A 17,827-nucleotide genomic window follows, 5' to 3' on the forward strand; every position below is an offset into this window, starting at 1 on the left:
CACTGATCTGGTGCTGTTCCAGTACTGCTTTGAGAAGCTGCACGAGCAGCATCATCTAACGAAAAGATGGCGACCCGGGTAAGATGCGATTCTGTTTCAATTATAAAACGAGCAAACTATACGATATTAAGAATTACCATACAGTGTACAGACATATTTTACATAATATTTAAACGCAATCGCTCTCGAGAAGAGCTTTGGCTTGTCATGTAACGCAGCAAGTTAAAGGTGCCACCTTTCCAAAATATAACCAGTCCAAAATGATCTACATAGCAGATGGCTTTGGCAAATCCGTCGTTTTTAACCACGATGCAAATCTTCAGCGCGTGTTTGTAGCTTAATACAGTTTATATTATTATTAACATAACATTCTGCACAAATAATAATGCATCGTTGTGAATGATCTCAGTGGTGTCGCAGTTTACATTGATTTGATATCCTTTGTGTGGAAAAAATAGGGTATACGAGGTTGTTTTTATGTAGTCTGAGCCATATAAACGTTTCAAAATAGAAACGAGCAGGTTCTCATTTGCTGTAGCATATCGTTATGGTACAACGTTAAAACAGCGGGTTGTTGTTTTTGTTTCATCAGTGATTTAAAATAGCCGAAACTGATGTTTGTTCGTCTTTATTTGCTGTATGTCGTGTTTTCTGCTGCAGAATGGTGTCACGGAAAGTGAATAAACCGGAACACGGTGATCCATTGCATTGGGTGTTCGTTCAATGGATTTAACCTTGACACGGCTCGCGTAATGCTCGCATAAGCTAATCGTATCGCCCTATTTCTGTATTAAGAAGAGCTTGCGATGTATGCTAACTGCTAGTTTACGATTCCTCGTCAAGCTTGACGCATTTGCTTCAAATTGTCCACTTAAACACATTGCAATACAAACATATTTGTTGTGCGCAAAGCAACAGCACACCCTCGCTTTGCTGCAGAGTGAACAGCGCTACAGATTTCTACAGATGCTTGCTTGTCATTGTAGTAAGGCCATTATTGCAGTATTAACATTAAGAATATATACGGATAGATCGAGACATCAGTGAATCATTCAGACCCTTGTCTAATTTGATATCCAGCATTGAAAGGGATCAATATGTCAGTATTGCATGTAACATTGCAATATTAATTGTACATTGATTGTAATGATGTGCGGAATTGTTACACTTCAAAATTCCCATGTGATTTATTACTGTCCTTTCGATGGATACCACTATAGAAATCTTTCACAATATACTGCATTGCATACAGAGAGGGAGATACAGTGAGAATTACATAATCTCCCATCACAGACAGCTGCTATAGAAAATGAGAGGACTGTGTGTGTCTGTCATACATTGGCTTGTCATCCTTGTATTCATGATAGTGTCCAATAAAACCCTGCTCCAATTTTCTGGATCCATGAAGCATTATGTTTTGAGATATTATATATATATATATATATATATATATATATATATATATATATATATATATATATATATATATATATATATATGAATTTTGTGTATATATATATAATTTATACACAAAATTCAGCCATGTGCTGATTGCATGAAAAGATTTTATCATGAATGTCACTGAGCATCTACATCTGATGTTCAGCCTCAGATAATGACGTCTATAAATATGCTTAAACTGAATGAAAACATGTCAGTGGAACAAGGTGAAAGCTGTTTCCTGATATCCTGACAAAAAAAAAAAAAAAAAAAAAATTTATGAATTAAAATAACACAATTCTAGAACATTTGGACACAACTTCATTTCATTGCATTCTAGCCAATTAAATTTGTGAAACTGAAGTTTACTTACTTAACGTTGGGACTACATGAAAACATTTTGTAGCATTGATGAAACTGAGCATGGGATTTGCATCTGCCAGCATGCTTTGCATGGGACTGGATGGGGTGAACAAATGTTGAAATTAAGTGTTATTTTGTGCATTTTTTGAGCAAGATGAGAATAGGAGGAGATTTGTTAATGTTTAATGTTTTGTTATATTGGTATTTTGGGGATTACTATTGGGGGTTACTATTGTGGTGTAGATTGGCGCTTGTGCTTATGTTGAGGATGGTCTTTCAAGAGATGTTTGATTTGAGTGCTGCTAAGCTCCATAAGCAGTTGCTATCAAATTGACAGAGCAACAGTTTCACTGTCTTTACATTTGCTCACCTAGCATATAATTATGATTAATACAATAAATTAAGTTGGACCAACATACGAAAATGTATTAAATTAAACATTAGAAAATGTTGTTTGACAAACCTAATAAAGTTAGGTTAAAACTCCAACCACAATTACAAAAAAGTTGGGACAGTATGAAAAATGCTAATAAAAACAAAAAGAACTGATTTGTAAATTATTTTCACCCTTTGCTATATTGAAAGCACTACAACTGCACATTATATGATGTTTTACCTTGTGAATTTCATTGTTTTTTACTGTTTAAAATCAGATAATTTCAACACAATGTTCCCCAAAGACAAATTGGAAGGATTTTGGGCATTCATCCTCTACAGTGCACAATATTAAAAGATTCAAGAAATCTGGTGAACAAAGGGCAAGACGAAAACCATTTCTGAATGCACGTGATCTCTGATCTCTCAGACATCACTGTCTTAAAAAACATCATTCATCTGTAATGGATATCATGAACATGGGCTTGTGATAAGTTTAGTAAACCTTTGTTAGTCAACACCACTGCATGAACAAATGCAAGTTAAGACTTTACAATGCAAAGCAGAAGCTGTACATCAACACTGTCCAGAAGCACTGCCAACTTCTCTGGGCTCGGTCTCATCTTAGACGGAAAGTAGAACAGTGAAACTGTGCTTTTCGGTCAGATGAGTCCATATTTCGAAAAGTTTTTGAAAATTACAGCCGTTTTGTTCTCCGTGCCAAAGAGGAAAAGGACTATTCAAGCTGTTATCAGCGTCAGGTCCAAAATCCAGTGTCTGTATGGACCAGGGGTGTGTCGGTGCCCATGGCATGGGTAACTCACACATCTGTGAGGACACCATTAATGAAGACAAATATGTAAACATTTTGGTGCTGCATAAACTGGCATCCAGCACCATTTTTTCCAGGGATGCCCCTGCATTTTCAGCCGGACTACTTCAAACAACATACTGGCCGAATAAGCAGAGAGTGTGGGTGCTAGATTGGCCTGCCAGCAGTCCTGACCATCTCCAATTGAGAATGTGTGGTGCATTATGAAAATTGTGCAGCTGAAGACCTACATAATGGATGAAGGGGGGAAAATTCCACTTTGTAAACTTAACAAACTTGTGTCTTCAGTGCCCAAATGCTTAATAAGTGTTATTAATAGAAATGGTGATGTTTCACAGTGTTAAACATTTGACTGTCCCAATGTTTTTTGGAGTGTGTTGCAATAATCTGATATGAAATTACCATACATTAAAAAAACACACAACGAAATTCAGGTTAAAACATCATATAACGTGTGGTAGTAGTGCTTTCAATATAGCAAAGGGTGAATATAATTTGCAAATCACTCCTTTTTGTTTTTATTAGCAATTTGTCATACTGTCCCAAATTTTTTGGAAATGGGTTTGTACTACACAGTTTATTGATTTAACTCAATCCAACAAAATTATGTTGGCTGAATGACAGCCATGTTGGCTGATTTAATTTTAATTAAAGAAATAAAATTGCTTGAAAAAGCTTTCTCAAATTCAGTTAAGTAAGGTTAATGACTTCATTTTAGCTGTTGGAGATGAAGAGCAAATATGAGTCAGGCAGTGTCGTTTGTTTTAGAAAGCTTAAATCATGTTCCCTGGTGTGCTTCTACACAAAGACTGCAAGATTAGTTTGGAAAAAAAGGAAATTTGAAAATATTGATTTAGTTTAGAATATGTCTATAGACAAAGTGAATTCATAAATTGCACAGATCCAACCAGACCAAGCCAGACAAATGCTACGTGTGGGCATCTATTTCCCACAGAGTTCACCTAAAGTTTAAATTACTCAATACTTTATCTGCCTCCTTTGAGAATGTGCAAATGATTTACTGTCTGGTTGTCATAATTGGTGCCTAAATGTTTGTGACATACTGCCTAGATACAGTATATCTGTTTAAGATGTGGTGGAACTGAGTTAGAACATTTTACAAGGGATTTTTCACTAGTGCCTCTTGCTTTTACCACTGAGATATTTCTCCTTTATTTAATTAATCTGAGAAAAGATACATCTTTTTATATTAGTCTAGGATTTAAGGCTTCTTTGTGCACCAAAATTAAACTCATGTATGAGTTTGCCAGTGATCACACTTATAAATAAAGCTTTATGGATTTATTTCTTCAATAACTATTTTGGGCACTGGAATACAGTAATTAACATATTAATGAATATTGAATAATTTACATTGTAGATAAATCAGTTCCATCAGACATGACTTTAATCAAAGGGAGCCCTGCATGACACACCTTTAATTAGCCTAAATACATTTATAGGATGTGCCTTAGTTATCCAAAGCACAAGGCAACTTTTTCTTATTTTTAAGACTACATTTTACTCATTAACACAAATATTTCACAATTTTCAGACCATAAATTCTTTATTTCTCCAATCAGTGCCATTTTACTCTCATTTCACATTAAGCTGTTTCACAGACCATTATGCATGCCGCTTGAGGTACTGAATTGATCCGAAATGATTGTCAAGTCTATCCCTCCCTTCAATTAAGATCATTCCCTGTGGTGATTTGATACAGAGGAGAAAAAATATGTCTCAGGAAGGTTTTGTATGAATTGCAAGTCATGGCAGTGCCTTGACTCAGTTAATTTGTTAGGTGTAATTGGTGGGCTAAAGGAACTGTAGTTTTCTGGGTGAAACGCTACTTTTTATTCGCCTTTCTTTTTTTGTCATAAATAAAATACATATTGTTTACTTTATTCTCTCACATTGTCAATTGCAAATGTGTTTGTGAGGGTAATCTTTCAACAGATCAACATAAAATAAGAAAACTGTTTTCTTATTTCATGTTCCTGTTTTCATTGTGTGCATTTTATTTCAAAGACAAAAAATTATGTCTTTGTAATCTGTTATCAATTTGTAATAACTGTCTCTGTCTTTAAAAGGACTTTACTTTTCAGCAGACTTTATCATACCCTCCCATTTTTACAACTTTTATCATTTTTATTTTAGGACAATTACTGCCCTACATTTTCTTTTGTTGAATAGCCTGTTTCAGTTAGAAATATGTTACACTGGTACACACAAGTTAATTGGGTTGCAAATGATGACTTACAGGAATATTCTGCATTGAATTCAAGTGAAGCTCAATCGACAGAATTTCTGGCATAATGTTGATTACCAGAAACATATCCCCCTTTTCTTTAAAAGTTTCAATATTCAAAAATCAATGTTACAGTGAGGCACTTACAATGGAAGTGAATGAATGGGGCCAGTTTTTGGAGGGTTTAAAGGCAAAAATGTAAAGCTTATCATTTTAGAAAAGTATTTTCTAAAATATTTTGTTAAAACTAGTGTATTATTTGAACTGTAAAGTTGTCAAATTGTAATTTTTAGTCTTTTTAGAGTTTGAGCATTTACGGCATTCTGTCATCACGTTGAAAAATTGTACAGTAACTTTACATAGAAAAGGTTAGTAAGTGGTTTTGTCACACTGAAGTCATGCTGACATGCACATTGTTTACATCTTGGCTATACTTTTAAAACAGAGAGTATTTTAATGATAATTGATTTGCGCCATTGACATTGTAAATTGGAAGTGCTTCACTGTAGCTCTGATTTTTATTTATATTTTTTAAACAAAAGGACGGACAAGTCAAAATACATTTTTGGCATTAACACAGTCACTAATGCTATTGATTGAGTTTAACTTGTATTGAACCCGGAATGTTCCTTTAGTCTTCATCTCTGACATTCTGTTCAGAATGTCCTTCAGATAACCATAAGTTAGTGGCTGACCAATCAGGATGCTGAATCTGATGTATCATTGTGTTTAATGCAGGTGGTGTGGGGTTGTTTGGGGCAGAGCCTTTCTCTGTGATATTTGTTCTGTATTTAATCTTTATGTATTTGCATGCTGAATATGAGGATTATCCTCTCTAGTAAGTGTGATACATTTGTGGCCTAAATTGTAAGTCATACTTGCACCCTACTGTAATCCAGGAATAGAAATATATTCAAGTTAAAACATTGTAATCATGTGAACAGAGACCAAATTCATTCTCTGTTTTTACAGCCTATATATTACACAAAATAACTAGAAGAAAGGCTGCAGTTTTTATAGTTTATTAGTTTGGGGTAAAATAATTAACCAATGCCTCGTTAGGCTTTTGGCTGTGCTTTGCAGTGATACATGTAAAGCTTATTCCAGTGAAACTCTGTGATGTTTGACACTGTGCTGCTTGGTAAATGAGCATTTACAATGCTGTTTACAATGCTTAATTACAGCCTAAAGGTGGAAAGAGTTGTTAGTTGGTTTCAGGGGCAGTTGTATAACAGTTTGCAGTTGTCCTGTGGCGAGAAGTCCAATGTGCAGTCAGGCCTTTCTACTAGACAGTATTGATAGCTTCCCTGCTCATTCCTCATCGAATGTCTTCCAAAGGCTTCGATCTCATTAAACATGGAGGGTAGGGCTGCTTGAAATCGATTTTTTTTTTCTGGCAGATGAAATGAAATGCTGCGTTTTGTTATTTATTAGCACTGAATTAGGATACTGTGTCATTATTTGTTTTAAAGCTTCAAAATAAGATTGTATTGCAGAGATTTTGGGGCTACACAACAATGTTTTTCCTATTCTGGTGTCAGATGAACTACAGATAACAGCATTTGAATTTGAAATGTTGATTTGTTTTGATTTAAACATCTAAAACCAAGTTGTTTTAATTTATACTGTAACTGATTAAATACAATTATATTATTGCACACAGTTTGCTCTTTCATAGCTCAATAGACTTTGGATTTTAAATAGACGCAAAGGAGACAAAGTGATGACAAAGTAAAAGTATATAGCAATAAAATTAATAGGGATAGCATAACTTAGAACTTTGCTCTTGGAAAAACTTGATGATAAACTGTGATGTGGGATATTCATGTTGAGTTAATATTGAAATATCCGACTTTTGATTGTAGACTTTGGTATCTTAATTACAATTACAGTTTGTGACGTTATTAAAATCTGATCTGTGACTCTATTGAAACAACAGAAATATAAAGAGATCTCATTTGTGATTTTTCTCTCGTATGTGGGTTTCTGCTAGATTTTATTATTTTAGATAATATATATAGTTTCAAGAAATATTTAACTATACTGGCATATATGTATTCCCCAACCATATTTGGGGTTGGTTTCTGCATTGGCCTATGATTTGCTTCTCTTTCAGCCCCATTTGCAATTGATTCTTATTCTGGTCTGCATGCGCCCTCATGCTCTTGTGACTATGGCTTGACCACATGCACATCCGCTCTCTTCGGCTTTCAACTGTTTGTCTTATGTTCTTTTCCCCTCCCTCTTGCTATCGTGCATTGGCCCCCAAGGTCGTAATATTTTTCAAGGTATGTATGCTTTCAAATGCCCTCTGACTCTGATTGTCTGGCTCACCAGTTTGGGCAGAATGCTTCACTGACAGTAGCTTTTTGCTCACCCTCGGTGTCCTGACAGCTGACAAGCTGTAACCTCTATTGTCATGACCCTTCTTGGTAGCAGCACCGCAAGGGAGCTCTACAGTGGGACAATGCACAAACTGCATCACACTGCCTTCCAAAGCCTTTCAAAGTCACATAATTTCTCAAATCATCTTGTAGTGTCACTAGCAGGACATATTAAGGCTCATTTGAGGTTGAGCACTAAAGGGCCATTTATGGCACGCTGGCAGGAAGCAGCTCTTACCGTAACTAAACTTTCTGGATGGATTATTGCTTATCTGGCCTGCAAGTTAAGTAGGCCTAATTGCTGGACTGCTCTTTGTTAACCAGATTATGCCACCCTGTTAGGTAGGGTAAAGCATACACCCAGGCTTTTAATGAGATATAAACCCTCAAAAAGACACTCATTGTCCTGTAGTTCCGACTCCCTAGTCCCGACCCCACACGCAGTCTGAAAACAGAGCAATGATACATCAGTTTACTTTTCAAAATCTAGTCTAGTTCTTAAAACTCTATCCAGTCCGAGTCCAGAATCTCTGTTTAGATTGTGTTTTCTTTAGTTTGTTTTAAAGGTGCTGTAAGCGATTTTAGTTATTCTATTTCCACAAGCAGAGCCGTTGGATTAGCCATGTTCCTCCTTCCAAAATCCCACACTCCAAAGATACCAAATGAGCTTTATTGAGACAGTCATCATGCAAAAGCAGTTGTCAAAAACAACAGCAGCAAAATAGCGCCCTCAACTGTTATGAACAACATAGCATAAAAATAGCAGTAAACCTCAATAATTTGCAACTACTATACTATGTGAATAATTAAAATGATTGACAGGCAGAAAGTGTCATTGTCCGCAGCCCGCAACACATTTTTGTTTCCCATTTCATTCATATTATTCAGGAAGTAGGACATTTTATGCATATCTTTCCATATAAAATCGCTTACAGCACCTTTAATATTTTTTCAAGATTTATTGTTTGTTTGTTTTTTTTAGAATTTGAGTCTTGTGGCTGTGTTTGTTTTATTGAGCTATTCTGCATGCAAAGTGCTCCTCATTGTAACAGCCTTGTTTGGCTTCACACACAACAGTCATTTTTATAATTGTAATAGAAGGATTTTATCAGTTTGTTTAAGCCATAGATTTACCATGGATAGCAAAATATAAAAAAAATCACTCTTTCTGCCATTTTTTTTTTTTACTATTCTATGTTAATGTACAAACAACTGGCATCTTGAACTGGATGTTGAAAAGAAATTGAGCCGTTGAATGTAATGGGATTTCTATCCGATTACACTGTCTTAAAATTATATTAGCCAGTCTTTTAAAGAGACTTGCCAGGCATTTATGCCAAATCCAGTGAAAATTTAATGAACCTTTATATTAGTGTAGTATTGGTATTTAGAAAATAAACAAAACATAAACAATTAAAATATCACAATTTGTTATTATGTATTTATTATATACATTTATTTTAATTATTCATTAATGAAATGAGTATAGATATGAAACATTATACCCCATGAAAAGGGTAAAAATCTATTTAAAATATTTTGAATGCAATCTTTAATTCCACTACCTACACTTTACTTATTGGCCATTTGTTCTAAATCCTTAATTGTTTTCACTGAAATTCTGTTTCCTGTTCAGTCATTCCTTATCAGTTCTTCTGCTGCAGCCTGCTGCTCTCTTTCTTTCAGTACTGCTGTAAGGTCTCTCTCTGTTCTCTGCTTCAAATACCCAGAAGGGAACGGCTAATGTTTGCTTCCATGCTTTTTAATTTGTTCATGTTGTACTGTTTTTTTTTTTCTTGTTTTTTTTCTGTGCTTTTATGTGCAACAACAACAAAGAAGAAACAATAAAGCTAGGATACCATAAACCATCTCTGTCAGTCTTTGCTATAAAAACATATTTGTCTTTTATATTGATTCAGACTCACCAATGCCAGTCATTAGATGATTTGTGCTCTCTCGCTAACTGATTTATGATTATGTTTTTGCAGCTTTGGCAATCAGAATTAGCTATTAGATAATTATTCCTGCTTTTTTACTTTTGGTTTTTCATTTATCAGCTCATTTGCTGTTGTGTTATGCATTATTGGTTTGGGGTTTGTAGGCTCTCCACTGCAATAAAACATAACAGTTCCTGGAAGGGATGATTAGATTAGGTCTTGCTAACAAAACAAATCCTGTACAATCATTTAAAGAATTATTGCTGTGCTTTGAATGTTTGACACAATTCTTCTTGCACAGTAAAACCAGTCAAATTTCCAGCTTGTTGTTATGCACTATGGGGCCTACTATTTAAAAAATTCTGCAAAGAGTCATGGGACCTCCATCATGTGGTATGGTATTAAATTTTTTATGAGGAGAAAGACTGATCTTCTTTTCACATGTGGAGTGGCAGCCAGCTGGCTTATATTGTCAGATGCATATATTAGGCTTCAACATTATATCTGGATCAATTGCTGATTCTCATGCAAAACTCACTCCTCTGCTACGTTAATCTCATTATTATTATTATCTGTCTCCACACAGACCATGCAAGCAGCTCGATGCCCGACAGATGAGCTGTCGTTGACGAACTGTGCAGTAGTAAGTGAGAAAGACCTGCAGTCTGGACAGTGAGTACCCAATCCACAAATCCTCATAGATTCATCATGATTAGACAGGGAAACCAGTCGGAACGATAAAACGATCAGGAGATTTTGCAACAATACTGTATTAGCCTATAGGCTGTTCTTGTCAAAATGCCTTTGAAGTCAGTTCATTCCATGGCCAAAGATAAAATATAAATTATACCATACTCTAAAGATTATTTTTCAATAACATATGTCAAATCAGCAATAAAATCTGTCAGCAATAAAGTATCATACATTTTGTTTCTCACATTCTAAATCACAGTAAAAAAATGTATTTTTCAGGATGGTCTAGCTAGCTAATGCGAGTACACAAAACAGGCAATGTCTCTATTAAAAAGATGATTGGCTTAATGGCGGGACTTCCATTCTTACAGCAACAATATTAACCACTGAATACTGTGTAGAGAAAGTTTAGTACACAAGGTTAGCAGCAGTAGCAGCATTAGCATGATTTTCCTCAGGCTACTACTGAATGTGTGTGTGTCCTTGCAGTACTGATTCAGTCCAGATATTAACTCAGACTGACAGAGTCTGCCGCAGTGCCTCCTGCTGATGCCTCATGTCCAGGATATCAGTGTGTGTGTTTGTGTGTGTGGTTTCAGTATAATAATGTTGTATTACTGTTGCTGTACTGTGCTGTATGACTGCTACATATTTTAAATATATGTTATTTTTCATTGTGACATGTTTTGTTTTTTTAATTTACTATGAAGAAATTAGTCAGACCTTGTCATCTTATTTAAAATTGTTTTTACATCATGGCTTTAATGAGTTTTAAGTTCTGTGTTTAAAGATGAAAAAGTATGTTATTTATGCGGGATTAGCATCACCGAACAGAATTTGAAATTGTTAATAACTACTGTTCTCGCACAGGTCTCCCAGAACACTCACCTCATCAGCCATTGGTCAGAAAAAAACGATAGCCCCGCTCCAAACTCACACCATTGGTTATGTCAGGCTGCATGTGAGGCTTAAACAAACAGAGCAATGTTTAGTTGAGCCACAGTGTTTAAACTTTTTTGGGAAATCAACCTACAAGTATATATGTATAATAATGTAACAATTAACTGTGTGCTTTAATCATTTAAATGATTATGATTAACCTGTGCTTTACTTGATTGATTTGACATGTTGTGATGTAGGACCATTAAAAGTGGAGCTATTACCAGAACTGCACACCGTTGTTCACCATCTAAACAGATTTTAATCGTATTCGCTAATCTCAGCTGATCTTGTCAGAGGATTGGTGCAGTTAAATGTGGACAGAACTTGGATAGAAAACTGACTGTTTACAGGCTAATATGGTGTACCTTATCTTAAAACCCTGCCTTTTGTTGAGGTGTAGTAAACTGAACTGCTATTTACATGAAGAGTAAGACACATTAATATAAAACCACCATAGTTTATTTTAAACAGACATCATCCACCTGCTTATTCTTGCCATTTTTTGCAGAAGTTGAATCTTGTCTCCATCTGTCTCCAGGCATGTTAGCGTGAGGACAACACCCACCCACAAGTTTGTCTTCACAGTGAAGAGCCACCACTCAGTGGTTCCTGGAACCATCGCTTTCAGTTTACCACAGGTGTAGAGCTACTGCCAAGACACATTTACATTTATGCATTTTAGCAGACACTTTTATCCAAAGCGACTTCAAGGTATAAATTTTTTCAGTTTGTGTGTTCTCTGGGAATCAAATCCACGATCTTGGCGTTGCTAGCACCATGCTCTACCAGTTGAGCTACAGGTAGAGCATGGTGCTGTAGAGCTGTAGAGCTACAGGAACCCTAGATTCCTATAATGCATATGACATGTCATTATGCATATGACATTGTGCTAGAAGAAACAAACTAATATCAAAGCCCACCACACATTCATATAGTGAATTTTCACAGACAGAATTAATGTAAATTGTGCCATTTTTGACAAGTGAGTCAATGTACCTGAATTCACCCTAAATTCACACTGTGTCCTAAACAGGCGCGTTGTGACAAGTAACTTTTCTGTCCACACTTAAAGCAAAAAATACTGTGTAACGCAACACAAACACAGCCAGTCAGAGTGCACTGCATTTGATGTGCAATATACAGCTCTATAGAATGGGATTTTATTGTGGGCAGAACAACCTAATTTGACAAGGATCCAAGCCAGCAACACATTGTTTTGTTGCTTGTCACTGTCACGGTCATTTAGGACATAAACTCTGATTTACATGGAAGAGAAAGCTTTTAATAACCAAACAGATTTCAATACAAATAACTAGTCTGCTTGATGCAGTTTGTCTGTTTTTATTAATCTTTTGCTCTTTTCTTCTTAAAGAGAAAATGGGCAGGCCTGTCCATAGGACAAGAGATCGAGGGTATGTACATTGCTTTTGGAGCTATTTCACATAATATTTGCAATAAAATATACAGTTTCAGATTATTCAAACATTTCAGTCAGTGATGTCCCTCCTTTCAGTTGCCAATTACAACTTTGACAAATCCAAGCAGTGCATTGGTGCCATGACCATTGAGATTGACTTCCTGCAGAAGAAGAGCACTGACTCCAGTCCCTACGACTCTGACAAAATGGCAGCTGAGTTTATCCAGCATTTCAACAATCAGAGTTTCTCTGTAGGACAACAGGTCAGAATCACTTCACTAAAATTGTGTGCAATTAATGTTTACTGGAGTTTCAGAACCGGGGCGGCTGGGGTGTCCTTGGCCCTGAGCTTACAGATGTAAATGCCAATTCTTTACATTTTTAATTCCTGTCATAGATGGTCTTCAGTTTCTGTGACAAGCTCTTTGGGCTAGTTATAAAGGATATTGAGGCTATGGACTCCAGCATACTGAAAGGGGAACCAGCATCTGGCAAAAAGCAAAAGGTATCTGTACTTTTTTTTTTCTTTTCAGAACAAAGATATCTTTAATATCATAGAAAATATAAATATAAAGTGTAGATCATTTTGAAATACAGTTACTTATCCTTTGTTTTAACTTAATAGATTGAGATCGGTCTGTTGGTTGGAAACAGTCAAGTGATATTTGAAAAGTCAGAGAGCTCATCCCTTACACTAGTTGGTGAGTTTTATCAAATATGAAAAAGAATCTCATTTGTACATTTTCATTTGTTCTGCAGTAGTTAATCTCGTCCTTCTATTTACCAGGCAAGGCCAAGACCAAAGAAGCTCGTCAGACCATCATTAACCCTGACTGGAACTTTGAAAAAATGGGCATTGGTGGTCTAGACAAGGAGTTCTCTGATATCTTCCGTAGGGCCTTCGCCTCCCGAGTCTTCCCTCCAGACATTGTGGAGCAGATGGGTATGTGTTGTCATCATATCAGCAATTAGGTTGTAAAATATGAAGTCTTCAAATTTAAATCTAAAGTCATGTCCTCTGCTCTGCAGGTTGTAAGCATGTGAAAGGTATCCTGCTCTTTGGTCCTCCTGGTTGTGGTAAAACACTGATGGCCAGGCAGATCGGTAAGATGCTGAATGCCAGAGAGCCAAAGATAGTCAATGGTCCAGAGATCCTCAACAAGTACGTGGGTGAATCTGAGGCAAACATTAGGAAACTTTTTGCAGATGCTGAGGAGGAACAGAAAAGAGTAAGATGATTAACCTTAGTCTCACACACACACAGAGACACAACCTATACTATACTATATGTAACTGGTAAAAGATTGGCAAGGAGGAGGCGGGTACCGGCAGAAAAGTCAACATAACTTTAATTACATAACTGAACTTAAACAAACATAAACACACAGCGGCTGTGTGTCTCTCTTTCGAACTGGTGCCCCCGGCTTGTCTTTATTCCCCTTCCGGCTAATTAGGTGACACAGCACCGGCCTAGCACCCTCACGCCCGGCCACGCCCTCCTCCTCTTCACACTATACTATACAATACTATACCGCACCTCACCACTCTATAATATAATATACTATACTTAACTTTACTATACCACACAAATCTATACTATACTATACTGTACTACAGTGTTTCTCAACTGGTGGGTCGAGACCCAAAAGTGGTTTGCAGGTCTATTCGGACTAGTTCACAGATAACAGAGAAAGAACATACCATGAAAATTTTTGTCTGCCGCCTAAGTGAAATTTAGGGCTGCCGAGGCAAATTTAAGGATACTCTCGCATTCTGCACTTTATACACGGTAAAGGCTTCTCATCTGCATCGCGATATTTTCACTGTGTGATTCAAGCTGGGTTTTCAATCGTGTAACGGAACCAATCACACCAATGATCTGATCTGCTCTGCTCTATATCTCTGGCACACGCACATCTTCCGGGCGTTTCTCGATATTAAAAGCTACATTTTAAAACTTAAATCGCTATGGAAGTAGTCAAACCTTTTAAACAGACAGCCACGGCATTATTTTAAATTTTTCAATTGCACATCATAACCCTTACAAAACTGTTTCACGATTTTAAAGCAGTAACAGTTAATGTTATATTTTGATAAAAATGTTATAGTTTCATATTAAATAATCTATTAGGTAGAATCTATTACACCTAATTTTTATTACAACCGTGGCAGTTGTGGTTAACATTTCTAAATGTGTTTTGGCTACCATTTTTCATATAAACTATAATGTTTATTGTTTATATTAGCATTACTACTATACTAAGAAGCTACAGTACATTGACCTAACCATGGTATTGAGAAGCCAAACATGGTCTTACCTGTGCTTATATGTCAATGCACTGTAAATCAAGGATTAAGGGATTAAAAGTCTGGACCTCCAAGTCATATGGACAAATTCTAAACAAAGTTTTGTTTCTGTGTAATATATTTTTTGTTTGAATGATGTTTGAAATTAGGAAATAATCTGGATAGAAAATATAATAAGCTCATATAAATAAATAGGCTCATCGTCTTTTAAAAGGGGCATAGATAAAACATCCTTTAGCTTTTGTTGTTGACATCAACAACAAAAATAATGGCACTTGATACATGCCCTTATATTTAAAAACCATGAACAAAACGATACATAAAGAAAATCTGACTCAGGCAACATTAATTAGGCTACAGTTTATGTTCTTTACTATGGTGGGTCACCACATGATGGCCAATGTAAAATCTCCAAGATTTCCCAAGGGCTATGTGAAGATCATAATAAAAAATAACAAAAACAGGGTAAAATGAATGTGGAGATGGTGTGGAGGAGGGATGGCGGAAACAATTGACGCTGGAGAGAAGTATGCAAGCCTTAGATACTCTAGTGATGATTGAGAGATTAAATGAACCTGCTCTTCCCGAAATTAAGTTTATAACTCCAATATACAATACCACCCCAATACTTTACTATACTATACTATTCCGCACCTCACCACTCTATAATATTCTATACTATACTTTACTATACTATACAGTACTGCACCTCACCACTCTAAATTATACTATACTGCACCACACCACACCGCACCACACTATATATACTAAACTATACTAAAGCATTCCAAACTGTACTGTACTGTAGTACACAATTATACTGTATTATACAGCACAACTACATACTGCAATGTACTGTACTATGCTATATTATACTGCACCACTCCATACTTTGATATTATACAATACTATACCACATCACTTCATACTTTATTGTACTATAATATACAGTACTATACTATACTATACTATACTATACTATACTATACTATACTATACTATACTATACTATATATCTTCTATTAATCAATATTATTCTCTACCATTTTCTCTGCAGTTAGGTGCTAACAGTGGCCTGCACATCATCATCTTTGATGAATTGGATGCTATCTGTAAGCAGCGTGGTACAGGTGCCAGCAGCACAGGTGTGCATGACACTGTGGTCAACCAGCTCCTCTCAAAGATAGATGGAGTGGAGCAACTCAACAACATCCTTGTCATAGGTAAATATCTCCAGCAGAACAATTGTGACTGTATGTCTGTTCTGTAGCTTTGCTATAGTTGATCTTATTAATAATGTTGACACAGATTTGAGTCAATACCCCACAGCTCTAGCCTCTGTGTAATAATACGTTTGAAAATTATTGTTGCCTAGAACCTACAATACAAAATACCATGTTTATGGAAATGTTATGTGTCTGTTGAAAAAGTAAATTAAAAGGTCCAATATCAATTTAAATATTTTTAATAATGTAAATTATTTTATATATTTTATTGTATTGTTTTTTAGGCCAATCAATCACATTTATGCAAGTCATTAATTAAGTGATATGGTGCATATTTTTTATATTTCCGGAACTGAAGTTACAAGCAATTCTACCTAAGGTTATATCTTTAATGTCTGATACTATTTTAACCTGTAATATCCTTCTTACTTTCTGTTTGTCCTAATCTGTGCCTGTTTCTTTGTTTCTTTGTTTCTTTCTTTGAAAGGCATGACTAACAGACCTGACCTGATAGATGAAGCTTTGATGAGACCTGGCCGATTTGAAGTGAAGATGGAGATTGGTAGGTCTTGTGCCCTTTGTTCAACAGGAGATCTTTTAATTACATTTATTTATCTCTCTATTTATTCTCACCTCTGTCTCTATTTCTCTCTCTCACCCCCCAGGTTTGCCAGATGAGAAGGGCCGTGTTCAGATCCTAAACATTCACACATCTAAGATGCGAGAGTTTGATCTCCTGTCTTCTGATGTGGATGTTAAAGAACTGGCTGCTGAGACCAAGAACTACAGTGGAGCTGAACTGGAGGGCCTGGTTCGAGCTGCCCAGTCTACTGCCATGAACCGCCACATTAAGGTACTGATACTGCATACAATAATTTTATTCAATTAGCATATTCTATTCTGCCTATTATCTACTGTTTGTTCGGTCAGGGATGCATTTTTTTAAATTCCTCATTTAAAAGGTAAACCTCATCTAAACCTGTGTCAAATTGTCTATTTCAGGCTACATCTACTGTAGAGGTGGACATGGAGAGAGCAGAGAAACTAAAGGTCACTCGTACAGATTTTATGGGATCCTTGAATAACGACATTAAACCTGTAAGTATATGTCCTCTTTATTCATTTAATATCTTTTGTTTTCAGCAGGAAAACCCTTTGTAGTTTTTTAACTCGTCAAGTGAAACCATGTAATTTTGTCGCTTGTTAGGCTTTTGGCACCAACCAGGAAGACTATTCCAGTTACATCATGAATGGCATCATTAAATGGGGGGATCCAATCACCAGAGTTCTGGATGATGGAGAGCTGCTGGTACAGCAGACTAAGAACAGTGATCGCACTCCATTGGTGTCTGTACTTCTTGAGGGTTTGTTTTTATTATTATTATTATTATTTTTTAATACAATTAACAACTCAATAGAAACATAGACAAACATAGACAAATATATAAACAAAGACAGAAAATACATAGACAACTGACAGGACATTACATATGAGTTCAGTGCCTTATGATATGTATCCTATATTACACATTTGAAATAGAGTAGTGTGAAGGAGATTAGTAAATGTTTTTCTCCCTTTTTTTCTTCTCTTTTCTTCTTTTCTTTTTTCAGTTTTTTCATTTTTTTTCCCTATAAACGAACAAGACAATGGGAAATCTAATTG

General features: G+C 35.9%; 1 protein-coding gene across 3 annotated transcripts in view; it reads left to right on the forward strand.

Moving 5' to 3' along the window:
- Nucleotides 1-17,827, forward strand: part of LOC127652747 (vesicle-fusing ATPase) — a 28,194-nt gene continuing 10,367 nt past the window's right edge. For 2 of the 3 annotated variants that reach the window (XM_052139098.1, XM_052139099.1), the window contains exons 1-15: nucleotides 39-78; nucleotides 7,529-7,546; nucleotides 10,166-10,251; nucleotides 11,753-11,852; nucleotides 12,587-12,626; nucleotides 12,728-12,894; nucleotides 13,029-13,136; nucleotides 13,257-13,332; nucleotides 13,419-13,574; nucleotides 13,661-13,860; nucleotides 15,996-16,161; nucleotides 16,652-16,726; nucleotides 16,830-17,017; nucleotides 17,167-17,262; nucleotides 17,372-17,528. In XM_052139098.1, coding sequence (XP_051995058.1) covers nucleotides 67-78; nucleotides 7,529-7,546; nucleotides 10,166-10,251; nucleotides 11,753-11,852; nucleotides 12,587-12,626; nucleotides 12,728-12,894; nucleotides 13,029-13,136; nucleotides 13,257-13,332; nucleotides 13,419-13,574; nucleotides 13,661-13,860; nucleotides 15,996-16,161; nucleotides 16,652-16,726; nucleotides 16,830-17,017; nucleotides 17,167-17,262; nucleotides 17,372-17,528 — 1,645 coding nt within the window. In that variant the 5' untranslated portion in view covers nucleotides 39-66. Of the gene's footprint in view, nucleotides 79-7,528; nucleotides 7,547-10,165; nucleotides 10,252-11,752; nucleotides 11,853-12,586; nucleotides 12,627-12,727; nucleotides 12,895-13,028; nucleotides 13,137-13,256; nucleotides 13,333-13,418; nucleotides 13,575-13,660; nucleotides 13,861-15,995; nucleotides 16,162-16,651; nucleotides 16,727-16,829; nucleotides 17,018-17,166; nucleotides 17,263-17,371; nucleotides 17,529-17,827 lie in introns of all 3 variants that reach the window. The other variant, XM_052139100.1, reaches the window with a different exon arrangement.

Source organism: Xyrauchen texanus, chromosome 12 (genome assembly GCF_025860055.1).
Source record: "Xyrauchen texanus isolate HMW12.3.18 chromosome 12, RBS_HiC_50CHRs, whole genome shotgun sequence".
NCBI lineage: Eukaryota > Metazoa > Chordata > Actinopteri > Cypriniformes > Catostomidae > Xyrauchen > Xyrauchen texanus.